General features: G+C 43.0%; 1 protein-coding gene across 1 annotated transcript in view; it reads right to left on the bottom strand.

The window, feature by feature from the left end:
* Positions 1-21,038, bottom strand: part of LOC105541574 (P antigen family member 1-like) — a gene marked incomplete at its 5' end in the record, with an annotated part of 34,182 nt that extends 13,144 nt beyond the window's left edge. The window contains 2 exons of the mRNA XM_011982658.1: positions 17,894-18,019; positions 20,930-21,038. Coding sequence (XP_011838048.1) covers positions 17,894-18,019; positions 20,930-21,038 — 235 coding nt within the window. The remainder of the gene's footprint in view (positions 1-17,893; positions 18,020-20,929) is intronic.
* Between the last annotated feature and the right edge of the window lie 565 nt (positions 21,039-21,603).

Below are 21,603 nucleotides of genomic sequence, written 5' to 3'. Positions count from 1 at the left end.
AAAGAAAGAAAGAAAGAAAGAAAGAAAGAAAGAAAGAAAGAAAGAAAGAAAGAAAGAAAGAAAGAAAGAAAGAATAAATACACTGCAAGAATGACTGAGTGGAGGCAAGGCGCCTGCTGGGCTTGTGACTGAGTTTAGGGATGAATGGGTAGCACAAGACTGCAGGAGCTTACATGAAGTCAGCCCCCATCACCCGTGCACTAAGAGGCAGAGCACGGCTACGAGCCAGTGATCTCTGTAACTCTACTACAGGAGTTACTATCTTTGGCCCCTTTGACAAATGTCAGTCTTGAGGCATCGAGACAGGATTTGAACCTCTCTTCTCATCCCGAAAGTCCCAGGAACCGCAGCCCGGAACTCTCGCCAAGCAACTATTGCGCCTGCGCCGAACGAGCGGCCAATTGGAGCTCGGCGCGCCACCGAGTTGAGGTGCGGCAGTTTGCCCCTATTGCGCGCAGAAAAAGCTTAGGAGAAATGAAAGCTCGCGTTGACCAGTCAGATCCCAGAACGAGCCTTGCGGTCCGCTCCCTTCTGCTGGGATCCAATCGCGTGCCCTTGCACGCGCAAGCCACGGTTTCAAAGTCAAAAAGCCAAGAAAGGCGGAGCCAGAGGAGCTGGAACTGGAGCCGAGGAGAGGTGGAGGCCTCTCATGCTAGCAGGTGCCTGCCTGGGATGGGAAACGAGAGGATGGGTGTGGGCTACGGACCGTCAAGGTAGTGTCATTCCTGCCTTCTTCAGAGGCTTGGGCTGAAACCACTTGCATGGGGTGGAAAGCGGCCCTTCGAGTCCCCCCAACACGCACACAATGGTTTGATCCAAGCCCCCTACCCAGTGGTGCCTCCCAGAGCTGACTGTTCTGTCTCTGCCTACCGCAGTGGTATCGCCTGGCAGGATGTTTCCATCCTTGATTTGTTGTCCCCGCCTCCCGTAGGCCCCCTAGTGGTGCGATCGAGGAAGCTTCTGTGCAAATGCCTTGGAAACCGTTCCTTCTCCGCCTCCCTGCTCTCCAGTGGACCTTTCCATCCCCACCTCCCGTCATTTCATACTCACGACCCCAGAGGGATCGCCCGTCCCAGGTCCTGGCCCTGAAGATCATGCAGAGAGCAAAGGCCAAGGCTTTTATTCACCTGCCTCAAAACCCCCACCCCAGGAGTGAGCCGAGGATGCCGGTAATTGGACAGCAATGTGGCAGCATCTACCAAAATAAAAACTGGAAACATCCTTCACAAGAATGTCAGCTCCATCAAGGCAGGCACATGTGACTTTCTAATTCCCTGATGTCTTCCCAGCACCTAGAACAGCACCCACCACATAGTAGGCAGTCATTAGGTGTTTGTTGAATGAATGGCTCCTTTGACGAAACTATTCCACTTCTAAGAATGTGACCTTAAAAGAAAAACTCACCGGGTGCGGTGGCTCACGCCTGTAATCCCAACACCTTGGGAGGCCGAGGTGGGCGGATCACCTGAGTCGGGAGTTCGAGACCAGCCTGACCAACATGGAGAAACCCCAGCTCTACTAAAAATACAAAATTACCTGGGCGTGGTGGCGCATGCCTGTAGTCCCAGCTACTGGGGAGGCTGAGGCAGGAGAATCGCTTGAACCTGGGAGGCAGAGGTTGCGGTGAGCCGAGATTACCACTGCACTCCAGCCTGGGCAACAGGAATGAAACTTCGTCTCAAAAACAACAACAAGAAAAAAGAAAAGAAAAGGAAAAGAAAGAAAAGAAAAGGAAAAAGAAAAAACGCTCGCACGTGTGCACAGAGCAATGTGGACAACAATGTCCAGAGCAAACTACTGGCCTGAGGTGGGGGAGACTCTAAATGACCACTTATAGCCAATGACTTGCAGAGTAAAATTAACGATGGGGTTCATGTTATACCACAGACCCCCCTCACTGGACATGAAACAGAATGAATAGGATCTGTGTGCGCCTGCAGGGGACAGGGGGCAGGGGAAATGCCTTTTACAAGACAACACTGTAAGCAGGGAAAAGTGGATGGGGGTGTGTGTGTGTGTGTGTGTGTGTGTGTCCAATCCCAAGAGGCTAGTGCCTCATCCCCATGAAAGGAGGGGAAGACAGCTTTGTTAACCTGAGGTCTGGCCCCACACAACTCCGTAGGCTGTCTCAGATGGGTGGGCTTAGGGAGGGCTGACTCAGGAGCTTGGGAGAGGGTGAGCCATCTCTTTTTGCTTCATTTGGTCACTCTTCATTCACTCACTCACAAATACTGTGGGCTGACATTTACCTTTATGACTTGGATGAAGACACTATGAGGCTCATTCAGACTGACAATGAGAGGACAAGAATCCCCAGATCCTAACAGTAGGGGAGGAGACAGACCTCCTCCAGGGAGCGGGGTGTAAAGCCCTGAAGCCCAGCTGGACTTCAGGCAGGGAAAGGGGACTCCATATCAGTTCGGAAAGGGCCCTTGGGAGCCACAGGGAAATCTCAGAGCCTGGAGCCACAATAACAAAAGTGGCATCCAGAATGGAGGAGGGGGACAGGGCTCCTGCTAAGGGATGGGGACTTAACACTACGACTACACGTTAAGAAAGACGTAATGAAATAAGCACAGCAAACCTTGGAGGGTAGTGCTTTCAGCATCCCCACTTTACATTATGTTCTCTTCCCGTGTCCCTTCTTGATCTTCCATGGGCTGCATTTCTTTCTTTTTCTTTTTCTTTTTTCAGACAGAGTCTCTCTCTGTTGCCCAGGCTGGTGCAGTGGTGTGATCTCGGCTCACTGCAACCTCTGACTCCCAGGTTCAAGTGATTCTCCTGCCTCAGCCTCCCGAGTAGCTGGGATTACAGGCATGCGCCATCACCCCCCACTAATTTTTGTATTTTAGTACAGACAGGGGTTTCACCATATTGGCCAGGCTGGTCTCAAACTCCTGACCTCAGGTGATCTGCATGCCTTGCCCTCCCAAAGTGCTGTTATTACAGGCGTGAGCCACCGTGCCCAGCCTCATGGGCTGCACTTCTAATTCAATGCTTTAAAGTATTTTCATTAGCAAGCACGTATTGACCATTTAATGTTATGTCAAGACCCATTCTAAGTTTTTTACAAATATTAACTCACCTAATAGTCCTCACAATAACCTAATGAAATAAATAATGTTGTTTCCTCCATTTTACAAATGAGGCACCTGAGAAACAGGTTAAGTAACCCGCCAGAGATCACACAGCTGGGAAATCATGGAACCAGGATTTGAACCTAGTCCATCTGGATCCAGAGTTCTATCTCATAACTACCTACTGCTATGCCTTTTCTTTTTCTTTTTGTTGTGCTTGTGTGTGTCAGTCTCCCTCACCACACTGTGACACCTGAGGATTTGTGTGATGCTTGTGTCACTGCCGGGTTTCCAGCAGTCAGGATGCACCTGACATTGTGTGGGTATCCCTGGACAGATGCTGAATCAGTGGATTAACTCCTCTTCCTCCCATCCTGGGCATCCATCCTCAGAGTGGGCACCATGGGGTGTGATTGTGTACCTGCCCCCAGGAAGGTCCTTCTGGGCAGTTGGGAGAGGCTGAGGGGCCAGGCGTGCCCTGAGGCGTGACTTCAGCAGTGGTTCCTGAACTCCAGTCACTCACTTCCCACCTGAGGGAACTGCCCTGTCACAATCCCATTCAGACTAATAGAGCCATCTCAATTTTTCCCTAAGGTCAAATCGCTTTTGTTCTTAAATGTTTTGAAAAGATTCTATCACTATACAAAATTAGAAACAGTTGCCACAGAAGGTAACTGTAAAAGTAAACAATGAAAAATATCCTGTTTTATCAGTTATAAAATGTACTTTAAAATATATTTTGATATTATATATAAATATATATTTTTTAAGACAGGGTCTCACTCTATCACCCAGGCTGGAGTGCAGTGCCATGATTATAGATCGCTGCAACGTCAAACTCCTGGTCTCAAATGATCTTCCGACCTCATCCTCCCAAGTAGCAAGGGCTACAGGCATGCACCACCATGCCTGGCTAATTTTTTATTTTTTTTTGTAGATAAGGGGTCTCTCCATGTTGCCCAGGCTGGTCTGGAACTCCTAGGCTCAAGTGATCATCCTGTCTTGGCCTCCCAAAGTGCTGCGTTTACCAGTGTGAGCCAGTGCACCCAATCTTAAAATATTTTAATGTATCTGAAATCAGGAATGCATCGTACAGTCACTGAGGTGAGAAGGCAACAGGCCATAGTTCAATTAGTAGCATTCTTTCTTTCTTAGGGTTTCCTACAAGAAGAGTGTGACACACAATCTGTAGCATCTGAGATTTGATGAGATATGGTAAAAGTGTCATGAAGCTTTCAATCTTAAATTTATTTTTTAGTTAATTAATTTTTTCCATGGGCCATAACAAGAAAGCATCAATCTTAAATTTAAAGAACAACTTTGTTTTAGGTCACCACAGATCTGACTTGCAGTATCCTAAGCACTTTTTTTGTGCTATCTCATTTAATTCCCACCAGGACCCTTGGAAGAAAACCCTGTCACCCCTGTCACTGATGAGTACACTGAGGCACTGAGAAGGCAGGTCCCTGGCTCAGGCCCTCCAGCTAGGGTGGGGCAGAGCTGGGGCCAGATGCCAATGCCAGGATGACGGCACTTGGGGCACTCCCTATGCTCACGCTGCCCCTGTCCCTCCCAGGGTCCCTTCTCTGTCCTCACAGACCCAGCTCTGCAGTGTCCTTCCATCTCCTGAGGTGACACTCACCCCAGCATCTCCTTCAGGAATCCCACACCGCCTCCTCCAGCCCTAGGTGAATTGCCCTGGACTCTCAGTCTGGGTCTGGAGTTTCATCTGGATCTGGGAGACATTTCCAGTTCTGCCCTAATAGGGATGTTGTGACAGACCCCAGTAGCCAGCAGGCATAGGGATTTGGGGAAAGATATGGTGAGGTGTCCCAGAAGTCCTGGTCCAGACACCTGCATCATTCACAGTCTGTTGCTCACCCGTTCCCAAGATGCCCACAGGAAACTAACTCCCCCTGACTGCCTCCTGCTGACCTTCAACAGCAGAGGCCACTTTAATGGGAGACAGGGCTGTGGGTGTTTCTACACTAGCTGCAGAGTTTTGTGTAAGGCAGGCCCACATGTGTGCTGAGGGTTATGACCCACTCGTAAACAACCCTGAGTAATAGAGGTTAAACCATGAATATAAGACACCATGGCGTGTGTGTGTGTGTGTGTGTGTGTGTGTGTGTGTGTGTCAGAGAGAGAGAGAGAGAGAGAAGGAGGAAGGGGGAGAGAGAGAAAGGTGGAGTCAAACAGCCTCTTTGCAGGTCCAGAAGTGATAGCGATTTGGCCACTAGCAAATTCCTAAAATCCATCCTACAGTTCTAGCTCCATAAGTGATCCACTCTGAGGAGGCCTTCCCCAACTTCTCGGGGGTAATGACTTGAGGTAGGGCTTAGGGGCACAGGCTGCAGAGAAAACCTGAGCATTAACTCTGGCTCCTCTGCTGCCTGCCATCTGTGTGACACCAGGCAAATCATAGAGCCTCCCTGGGCCTCAGATTTCTCATTGTAAAATGGGGATGGTGGCACCTATGATCCCTGCAAAGTGATGGCACATGCCAAGCCTGGGGTAAATGGTAGCTGTTATTATCAACATTGTCATTATTATTATTCCTGGTGGCTGTCAACCACTGCTGTATTTTTCTCCTTGCTATTCACAGAGCTAGGCCCCATCTGTGTCCACCTCTGTGGTCCAACGTGGGGACAGTGACAGTCACCACAAAGGCTTAGGGAGGGAAACCGGGTGTGGTATGAAGAATATGGCCCCCAAAGATGCCCATGTCCTAATTTCCAGAATCTGTGAATATATTACCTTACACAGCAAAGGAACTTCGCAGATGTGATTAAGTTAAGCATCTTGACATGGGGAGATAATCTTGGATTATCTAGGTCATAACAAAAATCTAAACAAATTTAAAAGAACTGAAATAATGCACAGGATGTTTTCTAACGAAACTAAACTGGATATCAATGACAAAAATATCTAGAAAATCTCCAAATATTTGGAAGTTGAACATACTTATAAATAACCTATGAGTCAAAGAATAAGTCGCAAAGCAGCTTAGAAAATAGTTTGAATTAAATGACACCAAAAATACAACATATCAAAATTTGTGACATGAGGCTAAAGCAGTGCTTAGAGGAAAAGTTATAGTATGAAATGCTTATGTTAGAAATGAAAGCTTGGATTTGGACAATGGGAAGAAAAAATAGAAACGGAAGCCTCACATCTAAGCTTCCACCTTACAAAATGAGAAAAAGACAAATTAAACCTAAAGCAAGCTGATGGAAGAACATAATAAAGGTAAGAGAAGAAATCAAGAAAATTGAAAATAGAATAACAATAGAAAAAAATCAATGAAACCAAAAGCTAGTTCCCTGGAAAGATTAATAAAATTGATCTAACTAGCCGGACTGACCAAAAATACAAACAAACAAAAAACAAAGAGAAGACATAAAACCAATATCAGGAGTGAAAGAGAGAGAGAGAAAGGTAAATGGAGAGTTATGGTTTAATAGGTACAGTTTCCATTTTGCAAGGTGAAAAAGTTCTTGACAATGATAAATGATGTAAATCTGCTTAATGCCACTGAACTGTACAGTTTAAAATGCCTAAAATGGACTGGGCTTGGTGACTCATACCTGTAATCTCAGGGATTTGGGAGGCTGAGGTAGGAAGATTGCTTAAGGCCAGGAATTCAAGACCAGCCTGGGGAACATAGCAAGACCCCATCTCTAAAAAACAATTTTTAACTTACCTGGGCATGGCAGCTCATGCCTGTGGTCCCAGCTACTCAAGAGGCTGAGATGGGAGGATCATTTGAGCCCAGAAGTTTAAGGCTGCAGTGAGCTATGATTGTGCCACTACACTCCAGCCTGGGCAAAAGGGCAAGACACTCTCTCAAAAACAAAAAAAAAAAAAAAAGGAAAAGAAAAAGCAATGATGGTAAATTTTATGTTATATGCATTTTATTACAATTTTAAAATAAATAAACTTTTAAAACTAATCAATGGCTGTTACCAGTATACCAAAGAAGACAGTTTTGGTGAAGGAGGAGGAGGTGCCACAACTTCTGCAAACACTCATCCTGCGAGTTCTGGAATTTCAGATGCCTATAGCCCTCATTGACCTGAGACTCTTGGCCTGAGCAGCCTGGTGGAGCTGGGACCTCTCCTTGGAATTCATCGTGGATATCTTAATGTCATGACACCCAATAGACAAGTCTGGGGGTGGGGCGGGGTTGTGATCCTCCTGAGGCCTTCATTCCCTGTGACATAGACCAGTTTGTGTATAATAACTATGTACCTTACCTGGGCCAGTAATCCCAGTAGCCTAGGTTAATATTTCCTCTGCCAGGTGCCTTGGTTGATGGGGGCTAGAACCTGTCTTCTGCATGGCTTCTGATGCAGCCACACAGTTCCTGACAGAGGTCTGTGATCCAAAGCTTGAATAATAAGAAGACAATTCCAGACACCTTTAATGGGTAGACTGGAGTCTAAATAAATCAAACCTCATGGGTCTATCTTTTTCTGTAAGAAAAAAAAACCTTCCCACCTTTCGTCATTGCCCACAATTTCTATCTTCCCTTCAAGTGCCTCTACACTCAAATTTCTGAATCAAAGACAATCATTGGGTGACAGGAAGAAAACAGACATCAGCCAGTTTCCCTGACTTTCGGTTTGCCCTAAATTGAGCTTAGCTTGATGAAAGCACTCCCACGTTGATACAACTGAAAAATCCCTGTCTCCACAGGCCACCGTTTTTCCTTTTCAAAAGCAAAACAAAACAAAATAAAAACATTTAGGTTGTTGTCAAGGCTGGGGAATGTCAGGGCATGAAAGTCTATGGGCACCATACAACTCCATGTTGTATGTGAACCCTTCCACTGGGGAGGGAAAGAATGACTTTCCATTACTTTGTAGGAAATACACACACACACACACACACATATACATATATATAGAGAGAGAGTGTGTCAGAGTCTCGCTCTGTCGCCCAGGCTGGAGTGCAGTGAGACCATCTCGGCTCACTGTAGCCTCCACCTCCTGGGTTCAAACGATTCTCTTGCTTCAGCCTCCCAAGTAACTGGGATTACAGGCGCCCACCACCACACCTGGCTAATTTTTTTTGTATTTTTTAGTGGAGATGGGGTTTTGCCATGTTGGCCAGGCTGGTCTCTAACTCCTGACCTCAAGTGATCCGCCCACCTCAGCCTCCCAAAGTGCTGGGATTACAGGCATGAGCCACGGTGCCTGGTCTTGCTTTTTACAAAGGTGAAACAAAAGTAGATTTCTAAAAATTTCCTGTAAATCAGATAGTTAATAAAAAGCATTCAATGGGAAGACTTGAAAAAGCCAGGTGAGCAAACCTTCAACAAAGTTGAATAAAATAGGCAAAAGGAGTGAAACAATATAAAAATAAAGTCTTAATAAAGATGGTCTAGAATCAGGTTAAGAAAATTTCCTTAATCCCAGCACTTTGGGAGGCCGAGGCCAGCGGATCACATGAGGTCAGGAGTTCAAGACCAGCCTGGCCAACATGGCGAAACCCCATCTCTACTAAAAAAATACAACAATTAGCCAGGCGTGGTGGTACACACCTGTAATCCCAGCTACTCGGGAGGCTGAGGCAGGAGAATTGCTTGAACCCAGAGGCAGTGGTTGTGGTGAGCCAAGATGGCATCACTACACTCCCGCCTGGATGACTGAATGAGACTCTGTCTAAAAAAAAAAAAAAAAAAAGAGAGAAGAAGAAGAAGAGGAGGAGGAGAAGGAGGAGGAGGAGGAGAAGAAGAAAAGGAGAAGGAGAAGGAGAAGAAAAGAAAATTCCCTGGCAAAGAAAATTCCCTGGCTGGGCGCGGTAGCTCACACTTGTAATCCCAGTGCTTTGGGAGGCCAAGGCTGGCAGATCACTTGAACTCAGGAGTCCAAGACCAGCCTGGCCAACACAGCAAAACCCTGTATCTGCTAAAAATACAAAAATTAGCGGGGTATGGTGACGCATGCCTGTGGTCCCAGCTACTTGGGAGGCTGAGGCAGGGAGAATCACTTGAGCCCAGAAGGCAGAGGTTGCAGTGAGCCGAGATCGTGCCACTGCACTCCAGCCTGGGTAATAGAGCAAGACTCAAGGAAAGAAAGAAAGAAAAAGAAAGGAAAAGAGAAAGAAGAGAGAGAGAGAAAGAAGAGAGAGAGAGAAAAGAGACAGAGAAAAAATAAAATATGTTCAACGTGTTGAAATGCAAATTAAAACTGCAAGAAGGTACCACTACACACCTATTAGAATGGCTAAAATGTAAAGAACTGGTAGTATCAAATGTTCATGGAGATGTAGAGCAAATGCAGCCCTCATACACTGCTGGTAAGAGTGCAAAATGTCTCAGCCTCTGAAAAACATGTTAGCACTTTAGCAATAAAGCTGTAAAATAAGAAGGAACTTTGGGGGCAAGCTGAGCAAGGAACTGTATTTATGGTGAATGTGAATTAAAACAGAAGACAGTATTAAAAGCACCAAAGATGCTTATAATGGAAAGTACATGGGTATTCCAAGAGTCCTAGGTTGAAAACTGGCTGCACCAGGGACTACTGACTTGACCTTGAATTAGATACTTATCTTCTCTGATCTCGTTACCTCATCTATAACATGAGAATAATTGAGCAGTGAGATTTTTATTTTTTAATGAAAAGGGGGATAATGAACAGAGATTAAAAGTTATTTACTGGCCTGGCACAGTGGCTCATGCCTGTAATCCCAGCACTTTGGGAGGCTGAGGAGGGCGGATCACCTGAGGTCAGGAGTTCAAGACCAGCTCGGTCAACATGGCAAAACCCCATCTCTACTAAAAATACAAAAATTAGCCAGGCGTGGTGGCAGGCACCTGTAATTCCAGCTACTCGGGAGGCTGAGGCAGGAGAATCGCTTGAACCCAGGAGACAGGGGTTGCAATGAACCAAGATCACGCCTCTGCACTCCAGCCTGGGCGACAAGTGTGAGACTCCTGTCAAAAAATAAATAAAATAAAATAAAAGTTATTTACCAGCCTGGCGCAGTGGCTCACTCCTGTAATCCTAGCACTTTGGGAGGCCAAGGCAGGTGGATCACTTGAGGTCAGAAGTTGGAGACCAGCCTGGCCAACACAGTGAAACTCCATCTATTAAAAATACAAAAACTAGCTGGGCAAGGTGATGGGCACCTGTAATCCCAGCTACTGGGGAAGCTGAGGCAGAAGAAACGTTTGAACCTGGGAGGTGGAGGTTGCAATGAGCCGAGATTGCGACATTGCGCTCCAGCCTGGGTGACAGAGCAAGACTCTGTCTCAATAAACAAACAAACAAACAAACAAATAAATAAATAAATAAATAAAAAGTTATTTACAGTGAAGCAGTACCTAGAACACATACATCATCCCCTAGGAGTAGACTCTGAGCTCTGTGATAACTCTTATCCTGCATGAATCATTCCTTGATCCTCAGAGTCTTTCTAGCCCAGAGCACAGAGCCTGATTCCCAGCAGCTGATTCTCAAACAAGTTTTTGTTGTTGGTTTTTGCATTGTTTCATTGTTGCTGCTGTTGTTATTGTTGACAGAGAGAGAGATGATGACATGCTCCTTGCTTACTTAAGTGTAGCCATTATTAAACTAGTAATTTACTTCCTGGAAATAATGCATTGCAGATGAGAGATCACAGGAAATCTCTCTTTGCAAACTTCTCTTCTCTTAGAGGAGGTTGTGCAGGAAAGGATGAACTCAGCAGGACCGCCTGATAAGAGTGTTTTTTATGCCTGAGTCTTTGGGCCATACTGTAACAGTGGGATCTGATAAGTTTGTTGAACGATGTGATTTATGGTGAATGTTTGTTTTTGCTCAGGAAGGCTAGAGTCTGAGTAGCTGAGGTCAGTTACACAAGCTTTGCATGCCTACATGATTCCCAATAAAAACCCTGAACACCAAGGTCAGGTGAGCTTCCCTGGTTGATAATACTTCACATGTTGTCACACATCATTGCTGGGACAGTATATAAACTTGTCCCTGTACCACTCTATTGGGAAAAAATACCTAAAATCTTGCCCCCAGTCTCTCCCTGATTTCACCCCATGCGCCTTTTACCTTTGCTGATTCTAATCTGTATCCTTTCACTTTAATAAACTATAACTGTGAGTATAACAGCTTCTGAATACTGTGTGTCTGGAAGATCACCAAGCTGAAGGTTGTCTTGGGGATCTGTCATAGAGGTCTTGTGCCCTTCACCACACACTTTGCCCAGAAGCTTCTAGTACCAATGTATTACCTTTTATACTTTTATATTTACAGTGAATATATATAATATTTTATAAATATTAAACACTTTTACATTTATAATGAATCTTGGACACTGCTACTTTCTTAGACCATTTCTCAGTTAGGGGCTACATTGGCTAATTCGCTGATGTCTTCTCATATATAAAGGAGCTGATAAAGAAACAGCCCTCAATAAATACTTTTTGAATAAGCACAACACTGCCATTCTGGTTATTTTAGTTTTCAAGTGTGAGGTACAGATGTCACTCAGCCTTCAAAAAATAAAGAGGCCAGGTGTGGTGGCTCATGCCTGTAATCTGAGTACTTTGAGAGGCCAAGGCAGGCAGAACACTTGAGGTCAGGAGTTCGAGACCAGCCTGGCCAACATTGTGAAACCTCGTCTCTACTAAAAATACAAAAATTAGCCAGGTGTGGTGACGTGCACCTGTAATCCCAGCCACCTGAGAGGCTGAGGTGGGAAAATCACTTGAGCCCGGGAGGCAAAGGTTGCAGTGAGCCAATATTGTGCCACTGCACTCCAGCCTGGGCAACAGAGCGAGACTCTGTCTCAAAAAAAAAAAAAAAAAAAAGAAGCAGGGTCTCGCTCTGTTGCTCAGGCTGGTCTTGAACTCCTGGGCTCAAGCAATCCTCCCTCAGCCTCCCAAAGTGCTAGGATTACAGGTGTGAGCCTCCATGCCTGGCCGTCATTCAGCCTTATATCAACAGAATCAAGTAGATGAACCCAGCGATCAGTGGATATGAGAAATCCAGTAGATCTCTTTCACTCTCACAAGGCTTCTCTCCTTGTTTTTCTCTTGCTTCTTAGGTACCCCATTCACTGTCGGGTGTGTGTGTGTGTGTGCACCTCAACTGCTCTTCTGTTTATGTGTCTGTCTGCCCCACCAGAACATGATATCCCTCGTGGGAAACACCATATGTATTGACATCTCATTCTCCATAGCAATCATTTAGCGTAAATATTGTAATCCGTACTTTAGAAATGGGGTGGGGAAACAGGCCCAAAGAATGTAAGAACCTTTCCCACCATTTCACCATTGCAAGGTCAGTGTGTCAGAGACAGGATGGAAACCCATGGCTATTTCATGCCATTGCCTATAAGGAGACAGTGTAAGTAGGACCCAAGTAATTTTGCGTAAGCAAATTTTCCTGGTTGCTTTCCCTTTTCTTCTATATAGGCTCTAATCCTTTCTGCTACCTCCACAACCAAGGGACCCCCTCATGTATTTGGGGTAAATTGAGATACCCTGCATTTAGCCTCACTCTTTACTTGAACCATAGATTTTAAGTCCTCTTGGATCAGGAAATATTTTTAAGCCTCTGTAAGAGGGAAAAATCATTGCTGTTTATAATCCCTTGTCATTCCCTAAGCAGGGTGGATTCTGAATAGGATTTTTTTTGGGGGGGGGCAGAACTGTTTCCTTGGGGTGGGGGAGCTGTGAAGATGCAAACAAGACCTCAGAGGTATAACCTGTCTTTGTGTATAGTAATAGGGGTAGACGTCTGGAATCGGGCAGCAAGGGGGGCTTCTGAGAGATCTCTTGACTATCAAGCCAACAGAGGATTTTGTGGAAGAAAAAAAGAGATTTGTGGCTGCTCCTTCTCCACCTCTGAGTAACTTCGAAGGACAGATGTGTTTGTAGGGGATGTTGTGGTGTTTTGCCGTGTGATTTGTGACACACGTTCTTAACTTTCTCCCCACAAATGGTTGCAAATGGCTTTAGTATTATATTTTCTGTAACATAAGCACATTATCATGGAAAAAAAAGTTTTTAAATGTTTGTTTTTGTATTAATGATTTCATCCAGCCAAATCCGTGGCTGGAGCTGCCCCAAAAGCAGAAGTAGGAGAGTTCCCACAAGGGAGTGCCCCAGACCATCTAAAGATTGTGCCTGTCAGGATTTCCAAGGAGCACTAAACACCAGGGTGATCAGTCCAAAGCATTTATTGGGAGAACTTACAGAGTAGACTAAAGCATCCTCACAACAGACAACAAGGATGTCGTGCCTAGGTATATCCGCAGAGAGGGGGTCAGGTTATGGAGTTTTATAGGAGAGTTTAAGGGATTTGGTTCAGGGCCAGAGCTAGTTTCTTTCAGTATTTTGAGCAACAACTTAAATACCTTTATGTTCAAGGCTCCAGCTTGGGTTCAAGCATGCTGGGTAAACATGCAGCTGGCTGGGTCACAGTGCAGTCAAAGCACTTTGTTTTTCAGTCAGAACAAGAGAAAAAGGAGGGGAAATGTGGGGTGGGAGGCCCTAGAGACACCATGCGAGGTCTGTGTGCCACATTTTGGTATACGTTTCCTTTAAAGGGAGAACAAAACCTTTTAAGTCAAACACTTTTGTATATGTAATTTTTTTAAGAAAACATCAGATTACAACTAAAGTCATCATATACACCATCAGTTCGTCTACATTTTACACTTTCAAAAGCTTTACTTTGAGAAAAGTGCAAGGGCTTTGAGCTTAGAAATTGAAATCCCCCCAAATCTGCTTCTTACTGGAGTCAGTCGTCAATTTCATGAAAATTTTGCCTTATCTTGTGAGGATCTAAAGAGGTCATACATGTACAGAATCTAGCACAAAGAAGTAATTCATACATAGTACACATCCAGTAAATAGGAATTTTATAATAATTCCTCTTATTATTTTAAAAATAAATGGAGCCATTGTCATAATTATACACAGATCTAGGGTCAGTCAGCCCATTCTCAGCCACATAGCACAGATCAAAATCTAGGGAAAATAATAACCGGTGACATTTAACTTTCTGTGCACAGAGAGTTAATATCAGCAGAGAAACAGGAACAGATAGCTTTCAAATTGAAGAGGCATCTTCAGAGAACATGACCCTCACAAAGTTTGAGGGGATAGGTACCTGGAGCTGCCCGTTTGGTCACTGCCGTTTAAGAAGGGTCCAAATCTGAGAGAAGCATTCTAGAAAAGCTCATTATGTAATCCCAGCACTTTGGGAGGCCGAGGCGAGCGGACGACTTGAGCCTAGGAGTATAAAACCAGCCTGGGCAACATGAAAAAATATCATCTCCAAAATAGAAAAATTAGCTTGGCATGGTGGCATGTACCTATAGTCCTAGCTACTCAGGAGGGTGAGGTGGGAGGATCGCTTGAGCCCAGGAGGTTGAGGCTGCAGTGAGCTGTGATCACACTACTGCAGTCAGCATGGGTGACAGAGTGAGACCTGTCTCAATTGTTAAAATTTAAAAAGTACAGATTTATCAACGTAATTGACTACATAAACAGATTACTGGGGGAAAAACCCCTGTGGTAATCACAATAGATGCAGTGTTTGATGAAATTCAACATATATTCAAAATGAACATTCTCAGCAAACTAAAACAGAATGGAATGACTTACTCTGAAAAAGTCCATCTACAAAAAAAGCACAGTAAATATTGTCGTGAAATGTTGAAATTTTTCCATTCCTCATCAGGAATAACACAAAAATTTCCACTATCGCAATTGTACTGGGTGGGTCTGCTCAATGCCATAAAATCAGAAAAGGAAATAAAAGTGTTTAAAATGGCAAAAACAGGCCCAGCACAGTGGCCCATGCCTGTAATCCCAACACTTTGAAAGGCCAAGGAGAGTGGATTACTTGCGCTCAGGAGTTTAAAAAAGCCTGGGCAACAGGCCAAAATCTCATCTGTACGAAAAATACAAAAAAAAAAAAACAAACAAAAACGGCAGAAACAAAATTGTTCTTATTCAAAAATAATACGATTCTGTATGTTGAAAACTGAAAAAAATCTAGAAGTAAACTTTTTTTTTTTTTTTTTTTTTGAGACGGAGTCTCGCTCTGTCGCCCAGGCTGGAGTGCAGTGGCCGGATCTCAGCTCACTGCAAGTTCCGCCTCCCGGGTTTACGCCATTCTCCTGCCTCAGCCTCCCGAGTAGCTGGGACTACAGGCGCCCGCCACCTCGCCCGGCTAGTTTTTTGTATTTTTTAGTAGAGACGGGGTTTCACTGGCTTAACCAGGATGGTCTCGATCTCCTGACCTTGTGATCCGCCCGTCTCGGCCTCCCAAAGTGCTGGGATTACAAGCTTGAGCCACCGCGCCCAGCCTAGAAGTAAACTTTTAAAATTCATAAGCATATTTAACAAGGTTTCTGGATAGAAAATCAATATATGAGAATTATGCCTCTACACACCAGCTCAAAGAGTTAGACTACAAAATTTCAAAGAATGATACATTTCACAGCATCAAATACCTAGAAATAAAATTAACAAAAGATGCACAAGACTTCTTTGCAGAAGGCTGTAAAGCTTTATTGGGAGAATTTTAATGAACAAATTTCCAACATAGGAGCAGCCTGCATCATTTCAGCGTGTCTTCTTTTAACACTGTGATCGCCCTTCACCTGAAACAAAAAACAACAGTTGGGAACATTACTGAGCAACAGATTATTATTATTATTATTATTATTATTATTATTATTATTATTACTTTAGACAGAATCTCACTCTGTCACTCAGGCTGGGGTGCAGTGGTGCAATCTCGGCTCACTGCAACCTCCGCCTTCTGGGTTCAAGCAATTCTCCTGCCTCAGCCTCCTGAGTAGCTGGGACCACAGGCACGTGCCACCACACCTGGCTAATTTTTTGTATTTTTAGAACAGACAGGGTTTCACCGTGTTAGCCAGGATGGTATCGAACTTCTGACCTCGTGATCCACCCGCCTCAGCCTCCCAAAGTGCTGCAATTACAGGCGTGAGCCACCGCGCCCAGCCGAGCAACAGATTGTTTAGATGATCCTAAAGGTATACAAAGCACACTACAGTTTGGGTTTTATAAAATGTACTAGAAACAGAAACCTAAGGGTGATCCTGTGTCTTACATCCAATTGAACCTCTGTACACACTTTGAGGGTAGACCTGCAGAATTTAAAGGTAATTTCTTCCTAAGCATCAGGTGCTCCCCTTCAATTCAGAAGCACTTACAATTCACAGTCAGCAATTTGGAAAACACATGTGTAAAACATACTTCAGTTGATTAGTCAGGAAGTACTAAAGTCATGGTCTTTCAACCTTAAATCTGATCAATCCATGTCTCTAAAGCTGAAACTTACATGTAACATTTGATATGGTGAGAGATGATTCTATCATATATGTGTCGACAGTCTTATTAGAAATACTGGCTCATGAAGACTGACAGTGCGGCAGGCAGCGTGCATAGCATAGGCATCTTACTCACACCCATGCTGAGCATCACTGACCTACATGCCACAGATGATAGGAACTAACCAGTCTCTCGCCAGTTGATAATTCTGTCACTCAAGGTTTCCTTGGGGGAAAGATTTAAAAAGCAATTGTTCATTAAAAGCCAGAGAATCGCAGCCTGGGCAACATAGTGAGACCTCATCTCTACAAAAATTTATTTTTTAAAAAACAAAATAAGTTAGGCACGGTGGCCTAGGCCTGTAGTTCCAGTCACTCAGGAAGGTGAAGTGAGAGAATGGCTTGAGGCTCAGAGGCAGAGGTTGCAGTGAGCTGAAATTGCACCACTGCACTCCAGCCTGGGTTACAGAGTGAACCCGTGTCTAAAAAAATAAATAAACAAAATGAAGAGAATTCACAATTTGACAGAATCTAAGAGTAGGCATTCAAGTCTCCACACAGAAATGCAAACATGAAGCCGAGTGCCCGCTCACTTTCTTAGTACCAATGAAATCTCAATTCACACGTTTTAAGATGACTCAGGTCAGGGTTTGATGATTTGGGATAAAGAAATCGTGCACAGCAGATAATCTCTGTATCCTATGCATTCTATCCAACAGGATCAGTGTATGAAAAAACCAGAATGGAAAATTATATTAAAATATCTTCATTAAACTCAGTATTTTTATAAGACCAAAGATAGCTTTGTAAGTTAAGGGATTTGCTGAGAATCTCACCAAGGCTGTAAGAGCTGGTATTAGAACCTGCATCAGTGCTTCAGCATATTTCACACCAAGTGATGGGTGTTAAAAATATGTTATGTATTTGTTAAAAGCAGACCTTTAAAAAGCATCTGAAAATTATAAGCTGTTGGTTTGAGGGCTTATTCTCAAAAGCTATAATTCAATAGGGCTTTGACTCAATTTGTTTCTATATGACAGTCTGTAAGTCAGTTGCTGGGGCTGGAACTACATTACAAAAAACCTTTATATAAGAACTCTATTATTGGCCAGAACCGGTGGCTCACGCCATAATCCCAGCATTTTGGTAGGCCGAGGCAGGTGGATCACCTGAGGTCAGGAGTTCGAGATCAGCCTGACTAATATGCCGCAACCCGTCTCCACTGATAATACAAAAATTACCCAGGCATGGTGGCATGTGCCTGTAGTCCCAGCTACTCGGGAGGCTGAGACAGCAGAGGTTGCAGTGACCTACAAGATCAGAAAACTGCACTCCAGGCTGGGTGACAAAGTAAGACTCTGTTTCCAAAAATAAAAAATAAAAGTACAAAATAAAAAAAACCTCTAATATTAAAGAGGCAGTATTATTACCTCTGTGTTATTAAAACCATAATACTCTGGAAACAGACACCCTACAATTTGCATGGTTAAGAGATTGCCTACCTTCTTCTGGCAGTTTCCCCGGCTCTGGATTTGACAGGCACATCCCCTTCATATCAGGACCATCTCCACGCTCACACCCAGTTTTCAGCTGAACCAGCTCCTGGCTATCAGCTTGCAGCTCAGGCCCTTAAAAGAAAAAAAAAAATCAATTTAAGCAGTAAACCATGGAATATGAATAAGAAAATAATATTCATGCTCACAGTGTTATTAAATGAAAGCCTTAGGCTCATGTAGTAATAACTGTGTTAATAAGAATCACAAGAACATTATCTGAGGAGTCTGTTGCCAGAAAATAGGAAAACAGGGTTCTCCAAATATTACCCTCTTCCTTTCTGAAGACTGCTCTCACACAGCTTTGTCACCTCCTTTGCACATATCTGTGAATGTATTTCTCATTGTCCTTGTCATATTAAACACTCAAGGCTGAAATCCTGTCTCTCATTAGCAATTAGACTCCTAGCACCTAGCAAGTTATATGGCATGAGTAGCCACCAATAAATGGTGAGTGAAAAAAGGTCTCTAAACGATAAATGAAAAAGCCCAAACTGGTGAACATTCTGCAAACCGACTGTTCTATCTATCCTCTTCACAAACATCAGTATCATGAATGACAAAGAAAACTTAAGGAACCATTCCAGATGAAACTAAAAAGACATGACAACTACACGCAAGACATGATCCTGAACTGGACTCTGGATCAGAAAATTAAATTCTATAGAGGAAATTATCTGGGCCGGACGTGGTGGCTCACACCTATAATCCCAACAGTCTGGAAGGCCAAGGTGGGCAGAGCACTTGAGGTTAGGGGTTTCACCTGGCCAACATGGTGAAACCCTGTCTCTACTAAAAATATATTAAAAAAAAAAATTAGCCAGCTGCCATGACAGGCACCTGTAATCCAAGTTATTCAGGAGACTGAGACATGAGAATCCCTTGAACCTGAAAGGCTCAGGTTGCAATGCACCAAGATCGTACCACTGCACTCCAGTTTGACTGACGGAGTGAAACTCCGTCTCAAAAAAACAAAAAATGGGAAATTACTTGAATAACTGGCAAAATTTGAGTATATGCTGTATATTAAATGACTGCAGGTTCTCATTGTTAAATTTCCTTATTTTGATCATTGTGCAGTGATTATCCAAGGAATGACTTTTTCTTTCTGAGGATATACACACACTCAAGTACTTTGGGTAAAGGACCATAATACCTGAAAATTTACGCAAATAATTCACCATTAATAACAATAAATATAATACAAATGAGGGTGTGTGAGCGTGTAGTCAGCAGGGTAAGAGAGGGAGAGAAGAGATAAGAAACTAATGAGGCAAAAACTATTAACAGTTGGTGAATCCAGATGAAAAATATACGAATTGATTGAAATTCTTGCAACTTTTCTATAAATATTATATTTACAAAATATAACAAATGAAAACTTAAAATAATATATGATGACTACATTGAACATTATGAAGACAGGGGATTTTTAAATTTGTGGTAAAAACTACACATAACTTAAAATTTATCAACTTAACTATTTGAAAGTGTTACAGTTCAGTAAAGACTTATGTTTCCAACATTACCAGCAACTAGGAACAAACTTTACATGTTTGCTTTCCAATACCACGAAACATTTAGTTATTCATTCACTCACTTATTTACTTACTTATTTACTTATTTCTTAGCGATAAGGTCTCACTATGCTTCCCAGGCTGGGCTTGAACTCCTGGACTCAAGCAAACCTCTCACTTCAGCGTCCCAAGTAGCCGGGGCTACAAGTACACGGCACTGAGCCCATTGAGCCCACTGAGCACCATTGAGCACTGAGCCCATTGAGTACCTTTCTCTTAAATTACAATCTAAGGATAAACCATGGGACATGTATAATTCCTATATTCAGCCATAGAGTACTAAGAGCAGTGCGCATCAAATAAGAAATCTGATGTCTACAACACAGAAACGATTTCAATTACAATTGAAACGTAAATTTCTGAAGGACTGATTAGCTGAATGGATTTGAGGACTATGAAAAATCTTACAGTCAGGACATCCATTCCCTATTGGCGTAAACAGAAACTCAACTTTGTTCAAATGAAGTTATATTTAGGTTCAAAGGTCCTAAATGTAATATTCCATGAATGAACCCCAGGTAGTACAAAATAACATTATTTGTCAATCACAGAAAATATACTGCCCCAAACTGAGAATAAGGGAGAGGGTGGACAGCAATTAGTGGGTATTGTTGTCCATCATAGTCTAGAAACCTTTAACAGTGAATTACTAGACTAATCCATGACCTGATACATAAAAGTATTGCTTCAAAATGTTTTATCTAGGAGAAATTATTTCTATCTTCTGTTAATCTCAGGATAATTATTTTTAAATTTTCTAACCATAAAAAAAATTTAGTCACCTCTTAAAGCCACTTAAAAACTCATACTAAACCAACTACATGTATGGCAATATCCTGATTTATCCAGCTTTTATCCAACTTACCATATAAAAATATCAATCAAAGGAAATGGTGACCAACATTCAGCGACACAGTTTTTGGGTTTGCTCCTACTCCTAAGAATTGGGTCTATTTTGGGGCCAGTACTAAGCTACCTTACAGTAAAGCATTGCAGTTCTAAGCATTTTAAGCAAAATCATTTACTATTTTCACAGCAACATAGATGGTAGGAAGACACACACTTTGGAAAAATAATACAAATTCTGTATTCACCAGTCAAGTGTTCTTGGATATTTGGAAAAATAATATAAATTCTGTATTCACCAGTCAAGTGTTCTTGGATAAAACACAGTCACTGAGGCTTCATTCTCTTTATAAAGTGGAGAAATTTTATCATAGTGAGGGATTTCCCTAAGCTAAGCTGCAAACTATACCCTCTTCAATTTTCCAGTCAATTTCCCAGCATTGTTTGCGTTGTTTCCTTCTCTCCTGCTTCTGGTATGTGACAACGCATCACACACACACACACACACACACACACACACACACACACACACTTCCACAGGCATTCTTTCTTTGCCCTTCACCTTGAGCTGCAGATGCTCCCTTATCCTTTCTCTCCTGAGCAGGTGCAGGATCCTGACTTTGAGTTGGTGGTTCCAGTTTTTCAGGTGTTTCGTGAACATACTGGATGGGCTACAAAACATGTGTGTGTGTACAATTTAAAAGTTTCGTTATTAATACATGTCAATAAAATATATACATATACATGTATAGATACATATATATAAATACACACACAGAATACATAGAATCTTCTGATCATAATTAAGCCTAAAGACATTTCTCCAACTCTATTCTATATGCTTCATAAGGTTACTCTACCTACAGAAAGGTAACTCTGATAAGAGATACCCACAAAAACGTTGGAAGCTATTATACGCTATGGTAGAAGTATACAATTTAAAATTAACAAGCATGAGAAGGAAGTCATGTGCAAAAGCTGCAGAACACAAGAGGAAAAAAAATCCTCCTGAAACAATATTTCCTTCATGAGATGCCATAACCATTGTTATAAGATGCCAGCCTAATCAACATGAGAAAATCTCATCACTACAAAACAAAAAAAAATCATAGAAAAATGAGCTAGGCATACTGGCATGTACCTATAGTCACAGCTAATCAGGAGGCGGAGGTGGGAGGATCGCTTGAGCCCAGGAAGTCAAGGCTGCAGTTAGCTCAGACAACATCACCGCACTCT

The sequence above is a fragment of the Mandrillus leucophaeus genome, unplaced genomic scaffold (assembly GCF_000951045.1).
Source record: "Mandrillus leucophaeus isolate KB7577 unplaced genomic scaffold, Mleu.le_1.0 Scaffold2400, whole genome shotgun sequence".
Classification (NCBI taxonomy): Eukaryota; Metazoa; Chordata; class Mammalia; order Primates; family Cercopithecidae; genus Mandrillus; species Mandrillus leucophaeus.
The sequence above is the reverse complement of the archived record's forward strand: the minus strand, read 5'-3'. Positions and strand labels throughout refer to the sequence as shown.